The following is a 22,738-nucleotide window of genomic DNA, read 5'->3' on the forward strand; positions in this document are numbered from 1 at the left end:
ACTTTGATGGTAGAGAAGTGGTTGGGTATGCCTGGTTCGATATTCGGTTCAAAATTCCTTTTGCCGAAGCGACGCCCAACGCCGACGCGGGACACGGGCTTCCTAACGCTATCGCGTTAATATAAACATTCCTCTAGTAAAATTACGAAAGTTTTAACTTTCTCATCCTTATTCGATTCCCAGCAGGGGCGGCCGCATTTTCTGAATCGACTGCTGTGCAATAGCGGTTGCATGTCGTACGTGCTTTTGGTGCACGTTAATTAAAGAACCGCACGCCGTCAAAACTAATCAAAAGCTACTAACCCTCCCCATCGCGACTTTGCAGAGTCATTGCCAGGTTATGGCTGTGGGTCGTAAGATAGTTTTTTGTAGCTTTATTTCTTTCGTATCCTTGTTGTTGTTGCCTTTTTCATTCCCTACTCACGATGACGCGCGTCGCCAATCACAGCGCGCTGCATGATGAAAAAAAATGTTGGCAAGCCGCGGCGCAAGTGCATGCAAGCACGTGCCAGGCCGAATAAAAATGCGCCATATGTCACTTTCTACAGCAAGTCCCTAAAATAAATCCACCCTTACATTGATCCTTGGCTATCACCTTCCTGCGCCATGAAAGGAAAGTTTGTTTCATACATGACCTTTCGCACTGCATGATCGGAGGCTATGGGTATTTGATTCCGGCAACACAAGTGGGACGGTCCACGCTATGCTACGCCGTCCATCCGATCTAATCCCGGATAGTGTATTGCTCTCACTCCAGTTTGCATTTCGGAAAATCGTGCTGCGTCTCAATTCACCCTTTTCTGCAGCAGTGAATTCGCTGCCGCTCACACGAAGCGATCGAGTTGTGCTTGCATGCCGGGTCGACGCGCAGCTAGCTATGTATATATACATATATGGGGGACCTTAATGAAGGGAAAATGAGACGTCCACCCAATCGTAGGATGTTTTTTTTAACTACGAGGCTTTTCTTTCGAGGAACCCGTATGGGTATTCCTTTGTAGCAGTTGCTATGATTGGGTGGACGCCTCATTTTCCCTTTATTAATTACTTCTCCATGCAGGTTCCCGCAGAACTATTACGTCAAATATAGGGAACCTGTTTCGTCATGATGTGATTGCAGTCGTGTAAGCGCAATTGCATCAATGCCACGAAGACTGGGAGTTCAAGACGTTGGTCCAAGCACGGGCGACATCGGGAGCGAGGCGGTAGAGTCTACGAGATCATGCTAATGGCCCCTCCTGCTGCTATGACAACCCTCGGAAACTGCGTCATCGAAAAGTCTCCCAGCACAGCAGGTGGCGTTGAGAAGGCTTGCCAGTGCACGATTTGCATGCAAAAATGTACCATGCAGTTAAGAGCCCTTGGAGCATTGTAAGCTGCATTTTAAACGCCGAGCCGTCCGTCGAAGATGAGCATGTATACCCACATCATGCAACGGCTATTTCCCCGCTTATAAACGACTTGCATGCGAAAATGAAGCTTGATGCATCCATTTCTTGTAGGAAACAATGTCCTGTCACGTGACTGCACTGGGCCTGTGTTGTACACACTATACTGCCAAAACTGACAATTGACGGAGTTGCACGGTTAATCTCAAAGCTGTCTTTTCAGATTGCCGACGTTGAACAAACTTTATAATACGTACTGCGCTCTAGAGAGTATGGATTGTAAAAATAATAAAGGAAACACTTTAAATGTCTGCGGACATACTTATAGATCACCCCTATAGAAAACTATCGTTCATTTGAAAAGAAAACAGGAAAATCCACCAGATTGTAAGATTGCACTGCTGACCGCATGTCCGAAGCACAATAAATGACATACGCAACCAATGACCCATATGCCGCACGAAGCCTGTGCGCCATTGTTAGCACGTACCCACTCTAGCGTTGTATATATGTATCTGAACTATCTATCCTCGATAATCTAATGGTAACTTCGATTATTCGCCTCCACCATGTTCGCCTCCATCCCCCGAAGCAGAGTCGGGCAGATCCTGCGGCGTTCCACGAACTCAGAGGTAGAGGACAAGCGCGCAAGCCGAATGTGTGACTCACTCTCGGACGAGGAAATGGCATATGCATAACCACGGGACTACTGCCAATGTCCGACGTTTCGCCTATCCAAAGCTCCCGGCGCTGGCAGGAAAACCGGCGGAAGCGCCGATGGGACGAGCGTTCGTCGAAACGCCAGCCATGCTATGCCATGCGCCAGCATGCAGTGGCCTAGGTTGCCTAGGTTACGGTGGACCGTCGCCAACAGCGGCGACGCGGTGCTTTGATGACGTTTCTGGAAACGATCTCGATCTCGACGACTGCTCCGACGACAGGGCTCGCTCGAAGATGGAGGAGAGTGATCGAAAAGAACGAGCCGAACGCAAGGCGCGCACCCCCTTTCAAACAGCCGAAGACGACGACGCTCGCGAGAGCGGTCTAGAGCGTTCCCAAACGGCCAGTCGAAGATAACATAAGAGAGAATAGCGCTCCATTTCGCTGCGCTGTCTTCGTCTGTTTACGAGTAACATCAAGTAAAGAGAAAATATGAACTCGTTTCTTTTGGCAGAACCGATGCGGATGCAATCGCAAAACCAAATGTAGCTGTGTGTGTGTTTGCGTGTGTTTTATTCGTTATAGCTTCTAAAATCTAGAGATCTTTCCGTCAATCTCAATGTAAATTTGAGTGAGTTTTGGTTGCATGTAATAAATGAGTGCAATTTTATCAGGCTGTATTGGATAACTGCCCAAGATATTTTCCACGAAGGTAAATTAACTTGTCCTTCCAAAATTTTGATTTCAACTGACGCGTAACCAACGCTTACCTCAGGCGAGATTACGAGAAACTGTTTGACAGGACGTGAAAAGATACCGGCTTCGTTGCCAGCCGAAATTTGCCGCATTTCTAGCTTAGGTTTTATCGGGCTATCGAAAGATTTCTAACGGACCTGCAAATTAAATCATATATATGATACTTTCGTTTTAACGTCCGCACTTGGTAAAACCGCCATTATCTACGTGATGCGCTTGACCATAAAATTCTTTGGGGCTAAAAAATTCGCAGTTCCGCCCGAAAGGCGAAGCACCGACTGCGACAGCAAATTAGTAGGCTGCTTTGCGAAGTAAAGATAGTAGTTTTATAGGCCGTATAAACTTGTAAACATTCGCTTACTTACTAAATTAACAATGATAGAATGTGTAAGCGTGACTCAACGAGCACGTAGAAAGAAACAGACACACGGAGACAGCGCTGTCTTTGTGTGTCTGTTTCTTTCTACGTCCTTCTTCAGTCGCGCTTACATATTCTATCATCGATTCAAACCAACTAGTTTGTCAACGTGTTTAAACTAAATTAACCAGCACGGTATCACGCGCGCACAGGTAAACATGAACACACATCGCTCGATGACAGCGGAAACTGTCTGTGAAAACGCTGGTGTTAGGAATCGGGGCAGCAGCCGCGAGCCAATTGACTTCCGTGCATCTTTCTCTTCAACGCGTACGAAAAGTCGAAAGCACAGCGCATACGAAGCTACCGGCACTACGTGCACTCTGCAAACATGGCAGATCGCTTTGAAGATGAGACCCGCGGGGGCGCGCACTTCAGCCACGTCGCAGACCGCTTTCAAGGCACACGAGTGCCGGCAACGCGTCCCTACTGCGTCCGCCAAAGGCGTCTACCATAGGTGTTCTGTGCGTCTACCACGGCGTCCGCGATTCGCGTGACCAACGCGCAGTAGACGCCGAGGTTGTTTACACTCTGTACGGAGCTGCGGGCGAGGAGGAGAACGAGGCACCGTAGTAGCGTTGGTAGTAGCCGCCGGAGAAGAACGCCCTTCCTCCCTCGCTTCACCGTGCTGCCTCGAAAGCATCCGGGTCGCGTACCTCGCTCGCGCACGCGAGATTGAACCGCGTTCGCCGGCTCACCCTCCCACGCTTCCACTCGTACAGAACCTCACGGAGACGGCGACGGCAGAAATGGAGTGCCCATATAATTGCTATCGCAATAAATGTAGCAAAGCTCTTGGAGCAGAAGAGCCCGTCATGTTAGTTTTCTTTCTTGGCATACAGTACGTGTAAACCAGTATACGGTGAAAAGACCAACGTTCGAGGTCGTCATATCAGCAAGTATGTGGTGGTAGACAATTTGATGCTCATCAGATAGAATAGTGCTTGATGTCTCAACCGTAACGTGCTTTTCCTCAAACAGATGAATGTATGAGCCTCTCTGGGCACACTATACATGCACGTGTAGAAGTATACTTACGCGTTCCTGTTAACGTGTTGCACTCATCGCCCTGCCACACGTCCAGTTTCCTACATGAAGATAAATAAAAAATAAATGTTTCAGTTCCGTCGCACTGTGCTCAAGCTCACAGCGCAGGACCGCGCAGATCAAGAGAGCGATAGAAAAATAAACAAGAAAAGGAGCGTTCTCATGCGAAACGAAAATATATTACCTGTGCTTGTTAAACTCGTATACTTTGTTCACTTTGGAGATGTCATCTTCACCGGTGAAGATTGTGTACTCCCCGTCAACAGTGTCGTTTTTCTGCAACAGAAACCAAGAGCGACGCACGTCGCGAAATCATGGCCGATAATTAACAAAAAAAGAAAAAGAACGTGCCAACGAGTACTGAGAATAGTTGGGTGCACAGAGCGAGTAATGATCGTAGAAACTTACGCGGACCATGTATCCGAACTGTCCTTTGTGAAGCGTTAAGAGATGAGTAGAAGCATGTTACCAAGCGGTCGTAAAAGAGAGGAACACATCGCGGTGCAGAAGACAAGGAATGCTAGCTTATGAAGCGTTTCGTTCGTAGGATTGAAGAGGGGAAAAAAATCGTATGCATAAAGCAGCTGAAAGAGCATACGTGAAGCAGCTTCCGGGAAAATGAAGAAAGTGTATTGACTAACGCAACGTGAAGGGAAAAGGCTGGGCATACAGTGCCCGTCGGGTCCCTCAATACAGGGTCGACACATTTGCCAGGTAGACGTGATTTATTTATTTATTTATTTATTTCACAAAACTGCAGGCCAGATTGGCCTGCAGTATTGAACAGAACAGATGGTCCGCAAACGTTGAAACAGAATTGAAATAGTTGTAGAGAATTCGATGACACTAAGAATAAGTCACTTGCGGTGTTAAATTGCTTTCAGGAACGCGCAGGAACCAAGGTATGCTAAAGAATATAATTGTTATCCTACCTCTCTGTATTGCTTTCGGGTTTTGAGAAAAGTTAAGGTAAATAAATAAATAAATAAATAAATAAATAAATAAATAAATAAATAAATGTTATGCGTACGTACATGCATCCGCTATTGCATAACAGCGGAGTTCGCTGTCATGCGTGCACGGGCCTCTCCTTAAGCCTGAGTGTCATTACCATAAAAATGCTTCGTCTTGTAATTGATCTAAAGCATGCCTGCTGCTTCCGAATGGCAGCTTTGGCCAAGGAAACTCCGTTAAATATAAAGAAGAAAAAAAGATAGCGGCTCGGCGCACTATAGTTAGCGTGGACGGCGGGCGGCGTGCTTACATTGACCATGTAGCCGAACTTCCCGTTGGTTCCCTGGCGGTCGGGATCGACCAGCGAGCCGAGCATGTCGATGACGGTGCGGTAACCGTGGCTGAACACGTCGCCGATGTTGAAGCCCGGCTGGCCCGGCCGCGGCCGGCCGGAGTCGATGACCGAGCCGAGGAGCACCAAGATGTCGGGGTAGCCGCCGAACGTGAGTTGTCCCACGGAGCGGGAGATGAAGATGCGCTGCCCGAGGCCCGACAGCGAGAGGGAGGCGATGCCGCGGATGATGAAGTTCTGCTCCTTCAGCAGCTGTGCCGTCGTCTGCGTCGAAAAGGATCGACCGAGAACATGTTTTTCGAGCACGCCAATCCTATACAGAAGACTAATTTGGTATGACGACCGTAGGAGCAGCTGTACTAACAGTTTTTTTTTCAGGCGCTAAAAGGAGCAGCCGATATTATTCTCTAATGCCAACATCTCCTTGCATATTTATGTCATTAGAAAAGGAAAAGTATAAAGAACGCGCATAAATAGAGGGGGAGGGGGGCTATATATTTCGGGAGGTTTTGTCCTTAAAAAAGAAAACTGAGTCAAACAATGACTGCAAGGCATGTTGGAAGCTGTCTATATGCAGAAGCTGATCATTCTCGCTACTTCTCTGACAAAAAAAAAAATCGTTTAGCGTAACGTTCCGACACCTTGGAATTAACTGGGGCATCTTCAGGCAAATGCGAAGGACACTCTCCGGTGAATAAGAAATGATGTCCAGCCAGATCCAGATTCCAGCCCTAGTGAATCCAGATTGGATTCATACTAGGGCTTTTTCCTTTTTCTTTTTTTACTTTGAACTCTTCGATAATTGTTGTAACCGAATTTACTCGTTTCTGAACGCTTTATTAACATGAAACGAGAGAACGACAACGAACAAGGCACGTCATGTTCCTGCTTTCAGAGTTGGGATCGTACCGAGAAGTAACTATAGCCTGTGGTTGACCAACTTGCCTCGTGGACCAATCGGTCGCAAACGGTTCCGTTTTCCCGCTTGACACCTCTGTCAGCTGTCTGACTTCTCGCCCAACGCACGCTGATAGATGGGATAAATGTATGCGGCCTCCAGGCGTTGGCTCTGGTACAATTGGTCACTTGTCCCCCGTTCTCAAAGAAGGGGTCCCCACTCACAGACACTATATGCTAGAGACCGTTTGTCGCTGCCGTAGTATTAAGACAACCTTTTGCCATGGAAGGTCATTGTCCTGCCTTCCAGGTGTTTAGTAGGCGTTTCCGCGGCCACGTCCGCGTAAACACACACACTCTGCCCACCTGGCACCCTTCTCCGGACAACGCAATTGCGCTTCCGACGTCGTGAACCTCCAGTGACTGCAAGGGAAGTTTCCAGACGGGAACCTGCGGTCGCTGACCGGAGACATGGCTGCAGCGCATCTGTATGACTTCTGCATAGGGGCTGGCGACGACGGCTCTCTCTGTAGAACCCGTCTCCTTGTAGAGCGCATAAGGGGAACAATGGCCGAAAAATCACCCTCCCCCCCCCCCTTTTTTTTTTCCTCAGAAGACGTTTGGAAAGAATTTCTCAATTTGCAGCAACAAACCGTGAATACGCAGGACTCCAAGTTGTTCCACCACAAATTGTGCTTCTTCCTATGTCATGCACTGAGCTTTCTTCGTATGTAATATGTATGTATCTGTTCCGTTATTTCATAAGCGACTGTGTGGCTTACATACTGCATGTCCAGTTATATAAGCCTAACGGAATTAAAGACGTCGTTCAGTGTGCGCTTCTGCGACCTGACATCGCAGTATAGTATCGCAGCTTTACAGTATGTGCAGAAACTGCATTCCTTACGGACGTTTTAAGACCAGATGCTTCGCAAACGATGAAACAGAATTCGAATGGTTGTAGAGAATTCGATGACACTAAGAATAAGTCACCTGCGGTGTTAAATTGCTTTCAGGAACACGCAGGAAACAAGGCATGCTAAAGAAAAAAACGGAACAAGCATTCAACATCCTCTATGCGCTATTATAATTCAACCAAGTGTGAACCGATTACTCCAAGAGCAAATGCTATTAAAGTAAAAAAAAAGAAGCCGTTGAGATATGCAATACAGCTAACAAACGTGAGCCAATTAAAAATAATTAATTCCACGTGAGGGGTAACGTCTCTATAGCGTCTGGTGGGCCTGGACGAAAGCACCAAAGTTAAAATTCGAATACTTTATTAGGGTATCGCTCACCACAAAAGGCACGTTGACGGTCATGATTTCGTCAGACTCTGGTCCCACAGAGCTCTGTCTGTCGAAATAGTAACGCTTGGTCTCTTTGTAGGACATGGTGCCGTTGTCATGGAATGTTATGTTGTGTTTTACCCAGTCAGCCCTGTGGAAAGAAATCGGAACAGGCTGTGACACTCAGCCTGACATGACTTACTTCACACACACACACAAAGCCTTAAAGTGGACAAAGGAACGGAGCTGAAAAATAAATAAAAAGGAGAGGCGGCTTTAGGTTGTTGCTTTCTTTCTTTATATTAAATATCACTTTCCCTGCCGCGAGACCTTATGTAGTTCTCACTAAAGTGCAAGATAAACGATCGTTGCTACCACCACGCTGCTAATGCTACGCCTATATAATATATTCTAGGCTCGCACTCATAAAACTTTTCTCATGTAAGTACCGTAGACGCCGCGGAGATGGTATATATCGTTATCACTCTGATCATTATCGTGACTGGCGGGCGCCTGAACCGCTACCTAGTAAAAAAATTTTTAAAAATTGTCGTACGTAAGATAATATTTGTAAACCCGGATTTAGAATTATAACATTTATTTTTCATTACTACAGACGGCCACACTAGTAATTCCAACTAGAACACGCCGCGCGTCAGAGTCCTGACGGTTACATCATCGGTAGAAATGAAAAGCGATAAGCGCTGGGCTGGCTGGATAAGCGTTGGCAGGACAAGGAAGAATGTTATGAAGACGTGTTATAGCCGATCACGTAACTTACCTAGCACAACTTAAGTAAAGTGGTATTTGGGATGTGGAAACGCACAGAAAACACGGTATACAACAAGGAAAGAGTGCCATCATTTCTACAAGCGGGCTTATCGTAGAAGACGACTCTACTTGTCGAAACGCTTGCCTAAGCCGTTCCTTTTCCTCGGGAATATTCCGAACTCGGCGTATACTGAGCGTGCGTGGACGGGATGGCCCACCTGTAGGTGTAGGGGCCGACCTCCTTGACGGACGGCTTCTCGCCGATGAGTACCTCGTTGGGGTTTGTGACGTTGAAGAAGAAAAATCGGATCTTGGTTTCGTGGTTGACGTCCTTCCACATCGGGAAGGCCCGCGAGTGCTCCGACAGAGACACCTCCTGCAAGAGCGCCGCGCCCATAACTCAGCGCGCATCGAAAGAAGAGCAGCCAGCGTTAGACTATAACGCGCTACGGAAATGCGCATCGGAGATTGGAACGATGTTATACTTTTCCAGTTGCGACTGAAATAAATGTACATCGTTAGCTTTATTTTATCCACTGCGTCACTAGAAAACTTTACTTCAACCAGCACGGTTGCTTTATTGAGGAATATAGATGCTTATTAGTTAATAAACAAACAGTGCGAACATAGATTAATCGGCGTGTATTAACTCAAAAATGAGTGTACTGGTCAAAAAAACCTTAGCTGTTTTTGGCAAGCACGCCGCCACGATAGGTCCACCGCAGTAGCTTAATTGGCAAAGCACCACACGGCTAATGCGGAAGGCTACTAGGCTTGGCCACCTGCGCCAAGTTATCGTTCACTTTCATTTTTCTGCACCTTGTTATTTTTACATTCCAATTAAACATAATTACTTCCTCTATGCTTCCTGTGGCTTCATTGTCTGTTACATTGTATGGATGTGGCTAACGCAAATCGATCCCCTAATATCCGCTTATTCTTTTCGCTTTTGTCGATGGCAGTTGAACTGCTGATTTAAAGAACGTAAAGTAAGTTTGTACCGCGTATGTAGTGCGTGCTCCGTTCGCTTCTGTTTCGTCCTTAGCACGGATTCGCAAGTTCAAACATAAAAGATATCCTACCGCATGCCACTGCTCTGAATATAAACCTCGTGGTCGTTCCGAGAAGGTGAGCTTCTAGTATGTAACAACACCATCCGTATTGCCTTTTTCTATGACACGTTTATTTGATTTTACTGCTTCCTGCATTTTTTTTAACCAGGAAGCATATGCATTCAATCGGGATCGTCGCTTTCGTTCACAGTAAGCGATGTTACTGTAACGGAGCTTTACTGTTATTATGTAATGTACGCCTATATCCTTCTTAATATGTCGTGGAGAACAGCTGATTACGTGTTGCAAAATAATGCGGTGAAATTCCGCAAGCACACCGAAAAAGAAAAGTCAGGAGAAGCAAACAACACATCAATAGCAAGTGTAATCGAAACCAATTTTTTTAGGATAGGCTGACAAGGCATGCAAACTAGCTTTCGCGTTTTCTATACATCTGTCCACATTCCGAAGCCGCGCCTGTGGTGCGTCTACACTTCGTTGAACGCGTAACGTCCACAAAAGGCGCAAATGCTTTTGCGCCACTACTACGTTCAGACCATTTCACTTTCCTTTAATATCAGCTTCCTAATTCTATTTTTAACTCTTTATACGTCACCCATTCGTTCTTTACGCTAATTTACGTGCACATCGTAGGGTGAGGAGTTGCGATGCCCGTAGACATATGACTTTTGTTTTCACCTTTGTTTTTATTTCTTCGTCGTATTTGAGACAGCTTCACGATGTCTCTGCGTGACGGGTAGCGCTGGTGCGTTTATTGTCTCACGGCGAGCGTTTCGCGTCATTGTAGTGCCTTTCATCGACGTGAACGCAGACAACGCGCTGTTCCTTCCTTTTTTACTATGATTTTAATTTGGTTATATCAGCAAACTCATATTTTTGCTATAACGGTAATGGAATAGCTAGAGGCATACAGCTTCCTACCTAATTAAACCCAATTCACCCTTGCCTACCTAACGTACTAGAAGGTGTATCAATATGCCCTAACAACGAAGATCGAGAACACTAAGTAGACTTGAACGAATTCATGTAAACTTGTAGCGCGTCGGTTCAAAGGGCAGAAAAGGGGAACGTGGCGGTGGCAAGTGCACACCGTCGCTCGGCATTAAATTTATAGAAACGAGCAGCGCGAGTTCTTTCGGTTGGGTGGTGCTGAGACTTGATGTGGCCCATGTAAACGCAGCTGTGTTTACTCAATGCACGTCGACGCACGTTATGGCGTACCGGCCGCGTGAACAGCGTGCCCTGAAACTGGAACTGGCGTTTGCTCGGAGCGCGGTTTCTCCTGTTTTGGCCATTAGTGATAGTGGTCAGTGTCAAGCAAGGGCAGACACTTGAAGATCACATGCTGAATAGCGAGGAAAGCGGTGGCTCCTTATTTTGCCGCTGTTAAAGGCAAGTCTCAAAACGACGCCATTGTGCGCCTTGAAGCGACTATCGCTTCTGTCTTGTATTACTCTTGAACGCCTCAGAAGGTCCACTGCTTCATTATAGTAGTGTCGTTAAGGCTGCTTTACAGAATCTCAGTCGCAAGCCACACTGTGCCATCTGACAAACAAACAAACAAACAAACAAACAAACAAACAAACAAACAAACAAACAAACAAACAAACAAACAAACAAACAATAACGACAACAACAACAACAACAATAATAATAATAAAAGAACCGGTGAGCGAAACAAGTAGGCCCTGTCCGATTACGAAATTTGTGGATTTGAGCATACATAATCACCTATAACAAATACAAAGCCTGTGAAATTCTGAATGGCGTACCGGTCGGTATACTATAGGACCGAGCCGTAGATTATGTAAGTTCAAAAAGGTAAATGTGTACTCTCACCTCGCTCAAAATAACCAGCATGGGTTATATGTTATATAGCCAAGCACTGTGAGAACTCAGCCACATCCAAATATGTCACTCACCTTGTTAAGAATGTACCTAAACACGTGGTCAAAGCCAAGAAGGACGCCCACGCCTAAGATGATGAGGAGCAAGGATACCACGGCGCACGCCGAGATACCTGCAACAGAACGGAAGGCGACAGATTAAGGAGGGATTCGTACCCAAATTCTATTAACATTAGAGTTTAAAAAGTTCCACGTTGTGACTGAAATCACGAAGCTTAAGAACAAACACTATTGTGATATAAGTAATAGAAAAGCAACAAGCGTTGTGTAAAAAAAGGAGAGACGCTGTGACCTTGCATTTAGCGGTGTAGATTGGGAACCCCCTATGAAAAGCTTTATGGTGTCCTGAAAAATCACCACAGAATCGAGTAGACCTAAACATGACACATTAGGGACGTGCTTCCCTTCTTTTTATAGCGAAACTGTATATGGTTACAAAAGGATAGAAACTTGGGCGAGTTGGTACGGTAACATGATCTTGGAATATATATGGCGAAGTGACACGGACACGGAAAGGAGCGGACCAGGAGGAGCGCTAACTCTTAACTGAATTTTTGTTAAAACGAAGAACATATATATGTAGGTAATTGCAAAAACCGCGCATAAGAACGTGACAAGGTAAAAAAAAAACATCAGTTAAACATATCAGGAGGTATGGAAGTCAAAGAAGGAAACAACGCACAAAAAAGATTACTTCAGATTAATACACGTATTGTGAAGATACTGAATTTCGCATTCTAACAGAGACAAAGATGCATGGCTAACGCAAGTGTCTCCTAATTTTTTGATGTGGCTCCTTTCTGTGTCCGTGTCACTTCACGCTACATTCGAAGATCATGTATATGGTTAGGTTCTCATTAAAAATGTGTCCGTGGGCAAGAGCCGTGTAGATCGAAAATTTCTCCCCGTACGTGAGCCGATCACGAAGATATATTACAATACCGAGCCAAACCGCGGCGGAGGTAAAGCAAGCCTTAAGCACTCCGCCAACTTGCAAAAATAAGTATAATATCTTAGGTCTAAACGCAACCCGCATCGGATATTAAGCTGATAAGAACAGAAACTACACCCTTTGACCTGCGTCGACCATATATACGCCCCTTCTTTGTCTGCGTTCCAAGCGCTTATCTTCTTTCCTTTCCTTTCCTTCAGCTCTACTGTGATGACGGTACCGTGAGCGTGCTGCCCGATAGGACCGTGAGGCAGAAATAAATGCAAACCGTCTATGTGGCCCCGCTCCCGCAAACTTGGAACGTTTCACCGGAGCAACGGCCAGGCTTCGGAGGGACCTTATGGGTAACCAATTTCGTGTGGCCTGTGTTGTGTGTGACCCCTTGTGGTTTTAGTGTGATCTCACAACCATTACTGCAGTGCGAGACGTCGACCAACGGGCGATCGCCTTGGCTGTACGTAAAACAGCGTGTTCTCTCGGAGTGCGGTGAGGTGCGTGTCTGTTCTACGTGCCTGGATTCGTTAGTAAGAGGTGTCGTGACGCGCGTTGTGGTTATACATACATGGGTATGTATACCCACCGGTGCCTCATCATACGAGGCTCAACATCGTGGAAAAGCGACTAGTCTCGGCTCGCCTTCCATTGATTTGCATATGGCGTTTTACGCACGGCAATAGACAGTTCTCCATTAAGGGGCCCACCATACTCAGCTTCGCTGGTCATCCTCCTTCACAGAGCGGAATGGCACTGAATTTTTTAAGATAATGTTCTTCTTAGCGAGTTGCCCCCACTTTTCCGTGTATAGGGTATGCGTGCTTCTAGCTCCTTTCGTGGGTCAAACTCTGATGTTGTGCAGTGTAGAGTGTAAGCCGGTCCCGAAGGTAGCGCTTTTTCAAGTCCCTACTCCTGCTCTCCTCTCGCGATAGAGTGCGCGTGCGCCATGGCTCCTCCTTCAGGCCATCGAGAAGACATCAGACATCACGCTCGCGCCGGCGAAATTTCAGTACATCGGGGAAGCTATAATTACCAGAGTGAAACGGTAAGCCATTTCAAAGCACTCGGTGTAGTATTTTTCGAAACTATGCTTTGGGATATGCACGTTGAAAATGACGCTGTAATGTTGGCGCGCACTATAGGCTTAGTTTACCGCAATCAGCACCTACTTCCAATAAACACAAGGCTATTGATCTATAATTCTTGATTTATTTTCAATATACTTTTTTGCTAATATGGGGAAATATAACGTGTTCAAATAATAAACTTACTCAGCTCTGAAATAGAATACTTCGCATTATTTCAAATTTTTCACCTAAGCAAGGCCGTGGCTACTTTCTACAGAAGTACCATTTAATCAGTTTGGTAAACCTTTCCGTTACCCCCTCTTAAAGGCTATGAAAAGTGAATTGAAGTATGAAAACGATAACTTATTAAGAATTGCTAAATTACGTCGTAGCATACTCGCTGATGTCACAAGACGTTGCGAACATTGAAATGTGCCACTAAGTCGAACAAACTTTGCAATGACGATCAAACTTAACGCAGCGTAATCCCCCGGATCCTTAATGCGCTCTGCGATGACGACTTGGATTTTATTTACGTGCCTAACAATGATTTACTTAAATTGTCATAGTGTTCAAATCTAATATGTAGTGCTTATTTACATGTGTTTCTAGTTTTGACAGTGTACGTATAATTTTTTCTTCTTTTTTATTTTTGTTTATTATTGAAGTCCAAGGGCGATAACATAGTCGCCGCACGCCGTATGTGCGAGTGAAAGCGTCCGAGTGTGAGCCGATGATGGTGCCATGGCTCAATCTTGTGCGCGCGAGGGAGGAAAGCGGGAAGGAAGCGCGCCACCTTCCGTCGTGCGCAAGGCACCGGGCCGAGGGAACGGCGTTCGAGTCCGGCGGTAGCTGCTTATGGCGCGACCCCGCGGGCCCTATCTTGAAAGTGATCTGCGATGGGCACAGAGTGCGCCGAGTGCTGATAGCTTCGTCTGCGCTGTGTTCTCACCGCTTAGTTCGCGTTGAAGCAGAAAGCAGCACGAAGGGTCAATTCGTTCGCTGCTGCAACCGCGCTTCCTCATTCCAGCGTTTTGACAACGAGTGCGCGCGGTCATCGATTGAGATGTGTTCATGTTTGCTTGTGCATGCATGACGTCACGCTTGTTAATGAGTAAGCGAATGTTTACAAGTTTATACGGCCGATAGAACTACTATTGTTACTTCGTATAGATGTCTACTAATTAGCTATCGCAATTTCTGCATCGCCTCTCGGGCGAAACTGCTACTTTTTAATCCGGAAACATTATATGGCTCATGAAGCGGAAAATCCGGTTGTATCCCCGGAGATGGTACAAAGAGTCACATGGTCACAGCCGATCAACAGGAGGCGCGCGCCGCGTGGACGCTGGGTTCCTTGAAACACCACCAGATGACGCTCACCCCGCTCATCGATAGGATACAGGTTAGCAATGCAAGCAAATATGTTAAAGCTGCAAGCATAGGTAGAGAATACAGTTTTTTTTAGAGAACTGCAGAATTGCTCCAGAATAAGTAGGCGTTTGGATGATAATTTGTTTGCCCTTACTCTGTGTATTGAAATATCAAGAGTAGAAAAGAGACCGTTATGTGTGACCTTTTTAGACATTACAGGCGCGTGTGACAACATAGACCGCAACATTTTCTGGGATATTCTGGAAAGGGAAGGCTTAGGCGACGATTGCCTACAGCTTTTGAGAGAGATTTACTTAGAAAATACCGTTTGCGTTGAATGGGAAGGAATGAGGAGCGGGGAGAACGTTGATATCAACAAAGGACTAAGGCAGGGGTGCCCTTTATCCCCACTGCTGTTTATAATTTACATGGTGAGAATGGAAAGGGCGCTAGAAGGAAGTAATATCGGCTTTAATCTCTCATACAGACAGGTGGGTACAACAGTAGAGCAGCACCTTCCAGGCTTGTTTTATGCGGACGACATTAAGTTGCTAGCTAACAAGCAAAGTGTTATGCAACGTCTGGCAGGAAGGCGATAAGTTAGGTGTGAAGTTTTCCGTTAAAAAATCAGGTGTTATGGCATTCAATGAAAACAGCGAACAGACAATGACAATGCAGGGCCAGGAAATAATTCGCGTAAAAGAATATAAATTCCTTGGTATATGGATAAACGAAGGCAATAGATGTATGGAAACACAGGAAAAAATAACAGTAAAGGGGAAGAGAAATGCGGTCATAATGAAACACAGATCGTTACGAGCATACAATAGGCACGAGGTGCTCCGGGGTATGTGGAAAGGTGTAATGGTTCCAGGACATACATATGGATATGTGGTTGTTTGCTTGAAATTAGGCGTACAATCAGGACTCTATGGTAAGCAAATGTCAGTGGGATTCCTTATACTGGGCGCTCAAGGGAAGACTACAAATGAAGCTGTGCAGGTTGATATGGGCTGGACAAGTTTCGAAGTGAGGGAAGTTCACTGTAAAATTAATTATGAAGAACGAATGAGAAATATTGAAGAAAGTAAATGGGCTGGGAAAATGTCCAGGTGTTTGTACAGGAATAACATTGATTCACAGTGGAGGAAAAGAACTAGGAAGCTTAACAGCAAGTATGAGGCCTGTATGGTGAGCAACACAGCAACCAAGAATGTCAAGCGGAAAGTCTGAGAGGCTGAGATAATCTCATGCGTGGCGGCAATGGAAAAGAAACATTCCCTGAGTAACTACTTAAAAGGAAAAAAACGAAATCAGGAAAGAAAGAATTTATGATAACTCAAAGCGAAGCTCATTACTCTTCGGAGCAAGATCAGGATGAACACACACTTTTAAAGCGAGATATAAAAAGGAAGAAGAAGCATGTGCTTGCTGCAGTAAAGCTAGAAAAACGATGGAGCATGTTTTATTAGAATGTGAAGATATCTGCCCAGTGATTGATTTAGGAATCACTGGCCTTCCTGAAGCCCTTGGGTTCAGCGAGAGCAGGGAGAAGGTAAACATGTCCGCAATAGGAATTAGTAAGAGGTGATTGGAAGGTTGGCGGAAGTAGGGAAACGATAAACAACGGAGGCGTACAAAAACAGTTCAAAATATGGGTTCAGAAACTTTGGTTATGGGAATTCATCGTGTTTTTTTTATTTCCTTTTCTTTTTTAACAAAGGTAGGACTTTGGGCAATAATATAACAAGAGCTTGGTGGCGCAACCCACCACCCCGTTTCAAATAGGAAGCTCACAGCATCCATCCGCGGAAGCGGCGGAGACGGCTGTGCCGAAAAAAAAAAAAAATAACTGCAAAGCTCGCCTCGAGCACAGCGTTCGCCGCAAATGTTTCCCGATAAAAATTGCGGTTGCAAAGGCTGCTTCTGCAGGGAAGCGGCAACTGCGTTGCTGGTCTATATACTGTATATGTTCGGCACTGCCAGTCGGCGCGGTGATTTCGGTGAGTTCTGTCGTACGCTCCGATGGACGAGCCTGAGAATTCGGCTTCTCAGTCAGTAGCTGCGCCCGGCTCCTGCGGACGCCCACGCAAGCATGCGAACGGGGCGTCACCGGAGAGACGCCGCAATGCTTTCGCATTCATCCTCGTGGGGATGCCGAGTGCGCGTTGAGAAATTGTCACACTTTCTGTAGCCGCCCAGAACGCGTTATTTTCCAACAAGAACATGATGTAACTTTTAAAAATTCCTGAACACGATCACCAATACAAAACGCTTGGAAAACACCTAGTACGATTTAGAAGAAGAAAGTATCCAAATTTTTCTCGTTCCCGATAAAGGCTAGCATCGTTCCTTCCCAATCTGATAGCCAACCCTCAACTGGTGTTCCTACATATATACAGAACAACGACAGCTACATGTTGCAATCGGTTTTCGTCGTATCGCCATGACGTCCGCGACTCGCCATCGCTCGTTGTCGATACAAGAAGACGCCGATGTGCCACTTCGCCAACGACACGCAATTAACACCCTGCCGCGCGAACTCCACGAGGACGCCCAGCAAGACGTCGGCGACGGTGATCGGGCGGCGCTGATGTCGGTGAATCCTGTTACATCAAGACAAGCAACGAAAACACCGACATGTCAACTTCCGCCTTCGCGTGGCCCTCCCTGTATTCAGGCCGTGGTGTCGGTTTAATGAGACATGGCCAATTGAAAAACAGACTTCTGCGCGCAAATCGCAATATTTTGAGGCTGGCCTTCGTTATTCTATTTATTTATTTGAATACACTCAGGGCCCAATAGGCATTACAGAGGGGTAGGTAAATTGTGTTTATACAATTGTAATAACGGAAACAACAACGTTGTTATATATGAAATAAAATTGAAAACTAATAATTAACTGAGTAGGTTATTCTAATAGAGTTCAGCAACAGAGGTCTTCAATGACAATACCGTGAGCAACATTACTGTACATGAATAACACGAAAAATATTCAGCAAATAGCAGCGCAGGTAATTCTGAGAAGTGCTCAACAACGGCGGCCTTGAATGACTGTGCCTCTTCAATGCTGGAAACGGCGCTGGTAGGGTGGTTCCATTCTAAACTAGCCTTGGGTATAAATGAATCCCTAACCAGGTTAGTATGACAAAAACGAATAGCGACTTTATACTGGTGATCAGTGCGGGATGACAAATACGATGGTTGTGATAAAAGTTCGCTTTTCAATGAGTGGTTCAAGAAACAAAACTTATGGAAGAGACAAAGACGTGATATCTTTCTTCGTAAGAGCTAGTTAGGAAGGCCACGATTAGATTCATCCGAGAAAAACTGACAGTACGAGAACAGTGATAAAATAAAGCGAGCTGAACGATTCTGAACAGACTATTGTATCTACAAGGTTACGCAAGCCCGGATCGCAGACAGCAGACGCATATTCGAGTTTAGATCTAATTACCGTTCCATATAGTAATTATATTAAATGGCTTGGTGCTTCAGCAAAATTGCGGCGTAAGTATATTACTGCACGGTTAGCATTGTTAATGCTAAACAGCGAAGTTTGACCCTGCACATATAGTTATGTGTGGATCCAGAAGAATGTCCAAATGACTTGAATCCTCCCTCCCCCCCCCCTCCCACCACTTTCTCGTTGAAATCATGGAGGAAGGAAAAAAGAGGGGGGAGCGCCTCGCATCGCGATTGAAGCCAAACCTGGTGGGCCAGCGAAACACGTGATTGCACGTCAGAGTGGGCGGTTGATCATAGTGTTCCCGCTCTGCAGGCAAAGCCATGACAGGGCAGCTGAACAGGCGCGCACCGAATAAAAACTACTGGCATAGCTACTGGGAACCCAATGTCTCAGCAAATATCGATTCTTGCTCCGCGATCTCGACGCAAGAGGTCACGTGTTGGATCACGACTGGGGTTTAACGGGGCGTTCCCTTGCCAAGGCTGGCTGCACGACATCATGCTCCCTCCTATATTCCTCCTTCCTCCGTGTTTAAAATTTATGTGCGCAGCGCCAGCATACAGCACGTGAGAAAATCATGAAGTCCTTCTTCCCAGCTGTTACTGTTGCTTTGCTCTGGAGACTAGAAAATTTGAATCATATAGAATCCGCCAGCATGTTAAAAAAACAAAACAAAAAACCCATCATCTCAAAGTAAGACTCCCAATAACCCCCTCACCGCTTTTCCTTCTTTGAAAAAAAAAAAACCTGGATTCGCGCCTGCATACAGCAATACATATTTTTAGGCATTACCGTATAAAAAAGCTCATTTTCTTTCAGCCAGAAAGGAAGGAGCGTGGCACGACGGAGACGATTACCAAGTATTTCCGCATGGTGATAGATTAAGGAGGTGCGTTTAAAGCTTTCTAATAACTAGGCTTATTTTATGCAGTTTAGAAACACCGAACGTTGAGCACGTTGGTAGGTATTCATAGCTCGGAAAGGCCTGAAGGCGTGCAAAACCCGGAAACGAAAAGGAAGTAGTGTACAATACAATTGCCGTTTCTGCCGACAACATGAACGGGAAACGCAAGACGTTCGTGTTGTTTAAAAAGTTCAAAGGGATTCACGAACGGCATCCAAGGCAACCAGACTTTGTGTACAGCGCAAAACTTCGATGCAAGAACACAACACCAGTGGATAAGGGCCACCTACTCAAGCAGCCAATTTGCTATATCTATCAGTGGTATCCAAGGAAGCTAGGGATGGATCAGAACTTAAATAGCCACGTGAAATTCCATTGCCGCTGTCGATTACAAATGCAAAATATGACTTGTGGACGTTTTTTTTTCTCCCAACGTTCGCAGCACTATCACATTACAGAATTACGTAAAAGCTTCGATAACTTCTTATAATCGCTTCCCTCCATCTACACCACCCTCGGCAGCATCTTCTCTCCCCCCCTCCTCCCCCCCCCCCCGCTACCCGCTCTGTTACTACGATAAACCACCAGTTACTTGTTTTACGCACTTCTTGACCTGCTCACAGCTGCACTTTTCCCTCTAAATTTCAAGTGAGACGTCATCGACTTCTGTTGCATTCATGACCCATACTGCAGCACGTGCTAAACATCGCGCCACAAGGTGTCGCCACCGAAGCAGCTCTTGTCTTATCCTGGTCTCCCGAAACTTATCTGCCTTGCTACATCCGTGCTACGGTGAAGAAAGCCCCCTGTCACCAGGGTGCCGTAAAGCTCGTTCTGGCACACGTAGTGCTGCGCTGCAGCGTAGAACAGGGCGAGTGCAGACACATACACAAGCGCCGGCCACACATGCTTCCGCTCTTGGTGCTTGCCGAAGGGCCCCTGGAGCATGGTCTCTCGCCACGACTCTCCTCGGAGGGCGCCTCTACCTCGAACTGCTCGCAGCGAGGGGCCACGGTTGCTCCGGCTGGGGCACCTGCGAGACAAGAAGAAAGCGTCGACTGATACAAAAGTCCTGACACAACGCTTGCCGTCTGTAACGGCCAGATGTGAACAGGAACAGGACAAAGCACTACAGTCAGTGGCAAATCATTGAACGCCACGTACATGGTAATCACATAGAGCACTAAATGTACAATTGTCTTGATGATTGATGCTCCGTGGGAATGCGCTTAGTGAGGCGCCCCCGTATGCGTCCTTGCGCACCTCAGTCACACTCCGTGTCTTCAAGCGCATTCGCACGCAACATGAATGATCAACTAGTCTAAGAAGCGCACTCGTAAAATGCAACATTTTAAGGCATGGGAATGCAGTGGTGAACACTGGAAAAAAGAACACTGGAAAAAAGAAGGAAAGGTAATTCATTGCTACGAATGCACTTTCCGATTATTATCTGTGCTCCAGGTAAATGGAAGCTCTATATCGCCTTTAACAACGCGCTTACCAAGACGTTTTTCAACAACTGTTCAACCCACTATTTCTCTGAAAAACATTGCGATACACTGACTGATACTGCGCACGCACATGAAGTCATATGCCGCACCAGAACGGAAACATTCGCCATTCATTTATCCACACGTATTTCCGACCTAAAAAGAAGTCCCAAGTCTGTCAATCACGCACGTATTGAGGTGCAAAGACGATACATGGCTCACAGTTTCAAGCAGGCTTGGGTCGTCGATTAAGGAGTAGTACGTAACGCCGCGTAAACGTCGTCTACTTCTAATAACGTGCGAAAACGAACGCGAGTCTCACGTTTATGCTAAAGCTGCACGTATACATGGCAATAAACCATTTGCGTGATTGGAAGCTAATTGAATGACTGAATGATTGATTGAGGATGTATTGAGTGAGCAGCCTGTTGCCACTTTCTTCTAAGAAAGCAGCCCCTCCCCGTCTTTCACAAGCGTACCCGGGGCACTTTTCAGAGCGCCTGTGGCGTTGCGTGTCTATGTGTCTTTCTTCGTGGTCATTAGGCAAGCACTGACAAGCCTAACAACGTGTCCCCCTTACAAGAGGAGCTCCCTGTGAGTCACCGTAGGGTGCGCGCTGTATGCCATCGCAAGCAAGCGCTAGAATCCGCAGCTCGAATGTCCAAGGAGAGCGGCCGTACAATGTTTCCACGCTTGTTTGCGACAGTCGCAAGAACTGCGCACTGTGCAGCCGAAAGGTGTTTGGTTCGCGCCGAGACTGAAATGAAGCGGGTGCAAACGACGAAGGCAGTGTCAAGGAATGTAAGCTTTCTTTAATTACACACTGTTATCACGACCCTTCACCAGCCAGCTTTTAATGAAGCAGAGAAACCTCTGTAGATAAACTGAACGCCGATTATTCGTCGTTGTGGAAAGGTTTCCCTGCCTATCCCGTATCCGTTTAGTAAATCGTGACTGAACAGTGCGCTCATTCCAAATAAAGCTATACCAACAAGCGATCAGATAGGTAAGTCTTCGCTGCCAGAGTAACTCCCGTCAGACAGCAGTTGCATTTTCCTGAACGAAAGTACAGCGTACGATGAAATTACTACGAAAATACATTAGACACCCATGCCCTATTTATGAATGAAAAACTTTTGTGTACACCATCTGGTTTGATTTTGCCTCCGTGTTATTAGAATACTTCAAAATTGAAGAACTCTGTTGTTATTAACGCTTCGGGTGTATGAGAAGAGGAAAACATATTCCATGAAGCACTAACAGGCTCACGACCACGGCTTCAAGGCGGCTTTCTTGCATGGACAAAGCATTCATTTACTTGGAATGTGACGCTGAACCATTTTCTCCGCGGCAGCTGACTCGCTACTGAGGACGTTGACCCATAATCCGCCCCTGCGTGGAGGCCTCTTTTAGAGTCGCACATTAGATTCCGAAAGGATTTCCTTGATCTGGAGCGCGTTTCAAGGTCTACGCTTCCTCGCTAATAATATGCAGATAGCGTTGTCAGCATATGAGCCCGCATACTCGCCGCGGTGCCGGCACCACGTGGCCACCACTAAATTGCACGGTGGGCGAGTTCGCGTGTGCTATAAAACAAAGACGAAACACGACACAGAGCGAAGGGCAGGCACGATGCAGTCCTCACGGAGAGCGAGCTGTTTCCGCGTGCGAAGCCCTCGCGCGCTTCCTGACTTTGCGCATTAGCCCGGTTTTGGAAGACGCGGGACACGTCTCTCCCGCTTCCCTCTCTACCGCTCTCACGCACGCTTTAGCGAAGAGGCGCCCTTGTGCCCGCTGGAACGCAGAAGGAATAAGAAAAGAAGAACGCGACCGTAGCACCTGTTGCACGCTGACGCGAACGGAGCTTCGTGAATAAATGCTAGAAGGAAGGAAGACGACAGCTTTGCGTCACATTTTTCGTTGGTCGGAGTGCGAGATACCGCCGCCGCTGTTTATCTGGCAAGCGATGCATGCCT

General features: G+C 46.3%; 1 protein-coding gene and 1 non-coding gene across 5 annotated transcripts in view; both read right to left on the reverse strand.

The window, feature by feature from the left end:
* LOC142578829 (scavenger receptor class B member 1-like) overlaps positions 1 to 22,738 on the reverse strand; it is a 90,473-nt gene that overhangs the window by 6,152 nt on the left and 61,583 nt on the right. For all 4 annotated transcript variants that reach the window (XM_075688452.1, XM_075688451.1, XM_075688450.1 and 1 more), the window contains 7 exons: positions 20,162 to 20,305; positions 11,528 to 11,625; positions 8,751 to 8,908; positions 7,771 to 7,912; positions 5,534 to 5,839; positions 4,454 to 4,545; positions 4,261 to 4,310 (listed from right to left, as the gene is read on the reverse strand). In XM_075688452.1, coding sequence (XP_075544567.1) covers positions 4,261 to 4,310; positions 4,454 to 4,545; positions 5,534 to 5,839; positions 7,771 to 7,912; positions 8,751 to 8,908; positions 11,528 to 11,625; positions 20,162 to 20,180 — 865 coding nt within the window. In that variant the 5' untranslated portion in view covers positions 20,181 to 20,305. The remainder of the gene's footprint in view (positions 1 to 4,260; positions 4,311 to 4,453; positions 4,546 to 5,533; positions 5,840 to 7,770; positions 7,913 to 8,750; positions 8,909 to 11,527; positions 11,626 to 20,161; positions 20,306 to 22,738) is intronic.
* Positions 12,419 to 12,606, reverse strand: LOC142580591 (U2 spliceosomal RNA). The gene has a single exon (XR_012827794.1). It is a non-coding gene; the product is annotated as a U2 spliceosomal RNA (small nuclear RNA).

Source organism: Dermacentor variabilis, chromosome 4 (genome assembly GCF_050947875.1).
Source record: "Dermacentor variabilis isolate Ectoservices chromosome 4, ASM5094787v1, whole genome shotgun sequence".
NCBI lineage: Eukaryota > Metazoa > Arthropoda > Arachnida > Ixodida > Ixodidae > Dermacentor > Dermacentor variabilis.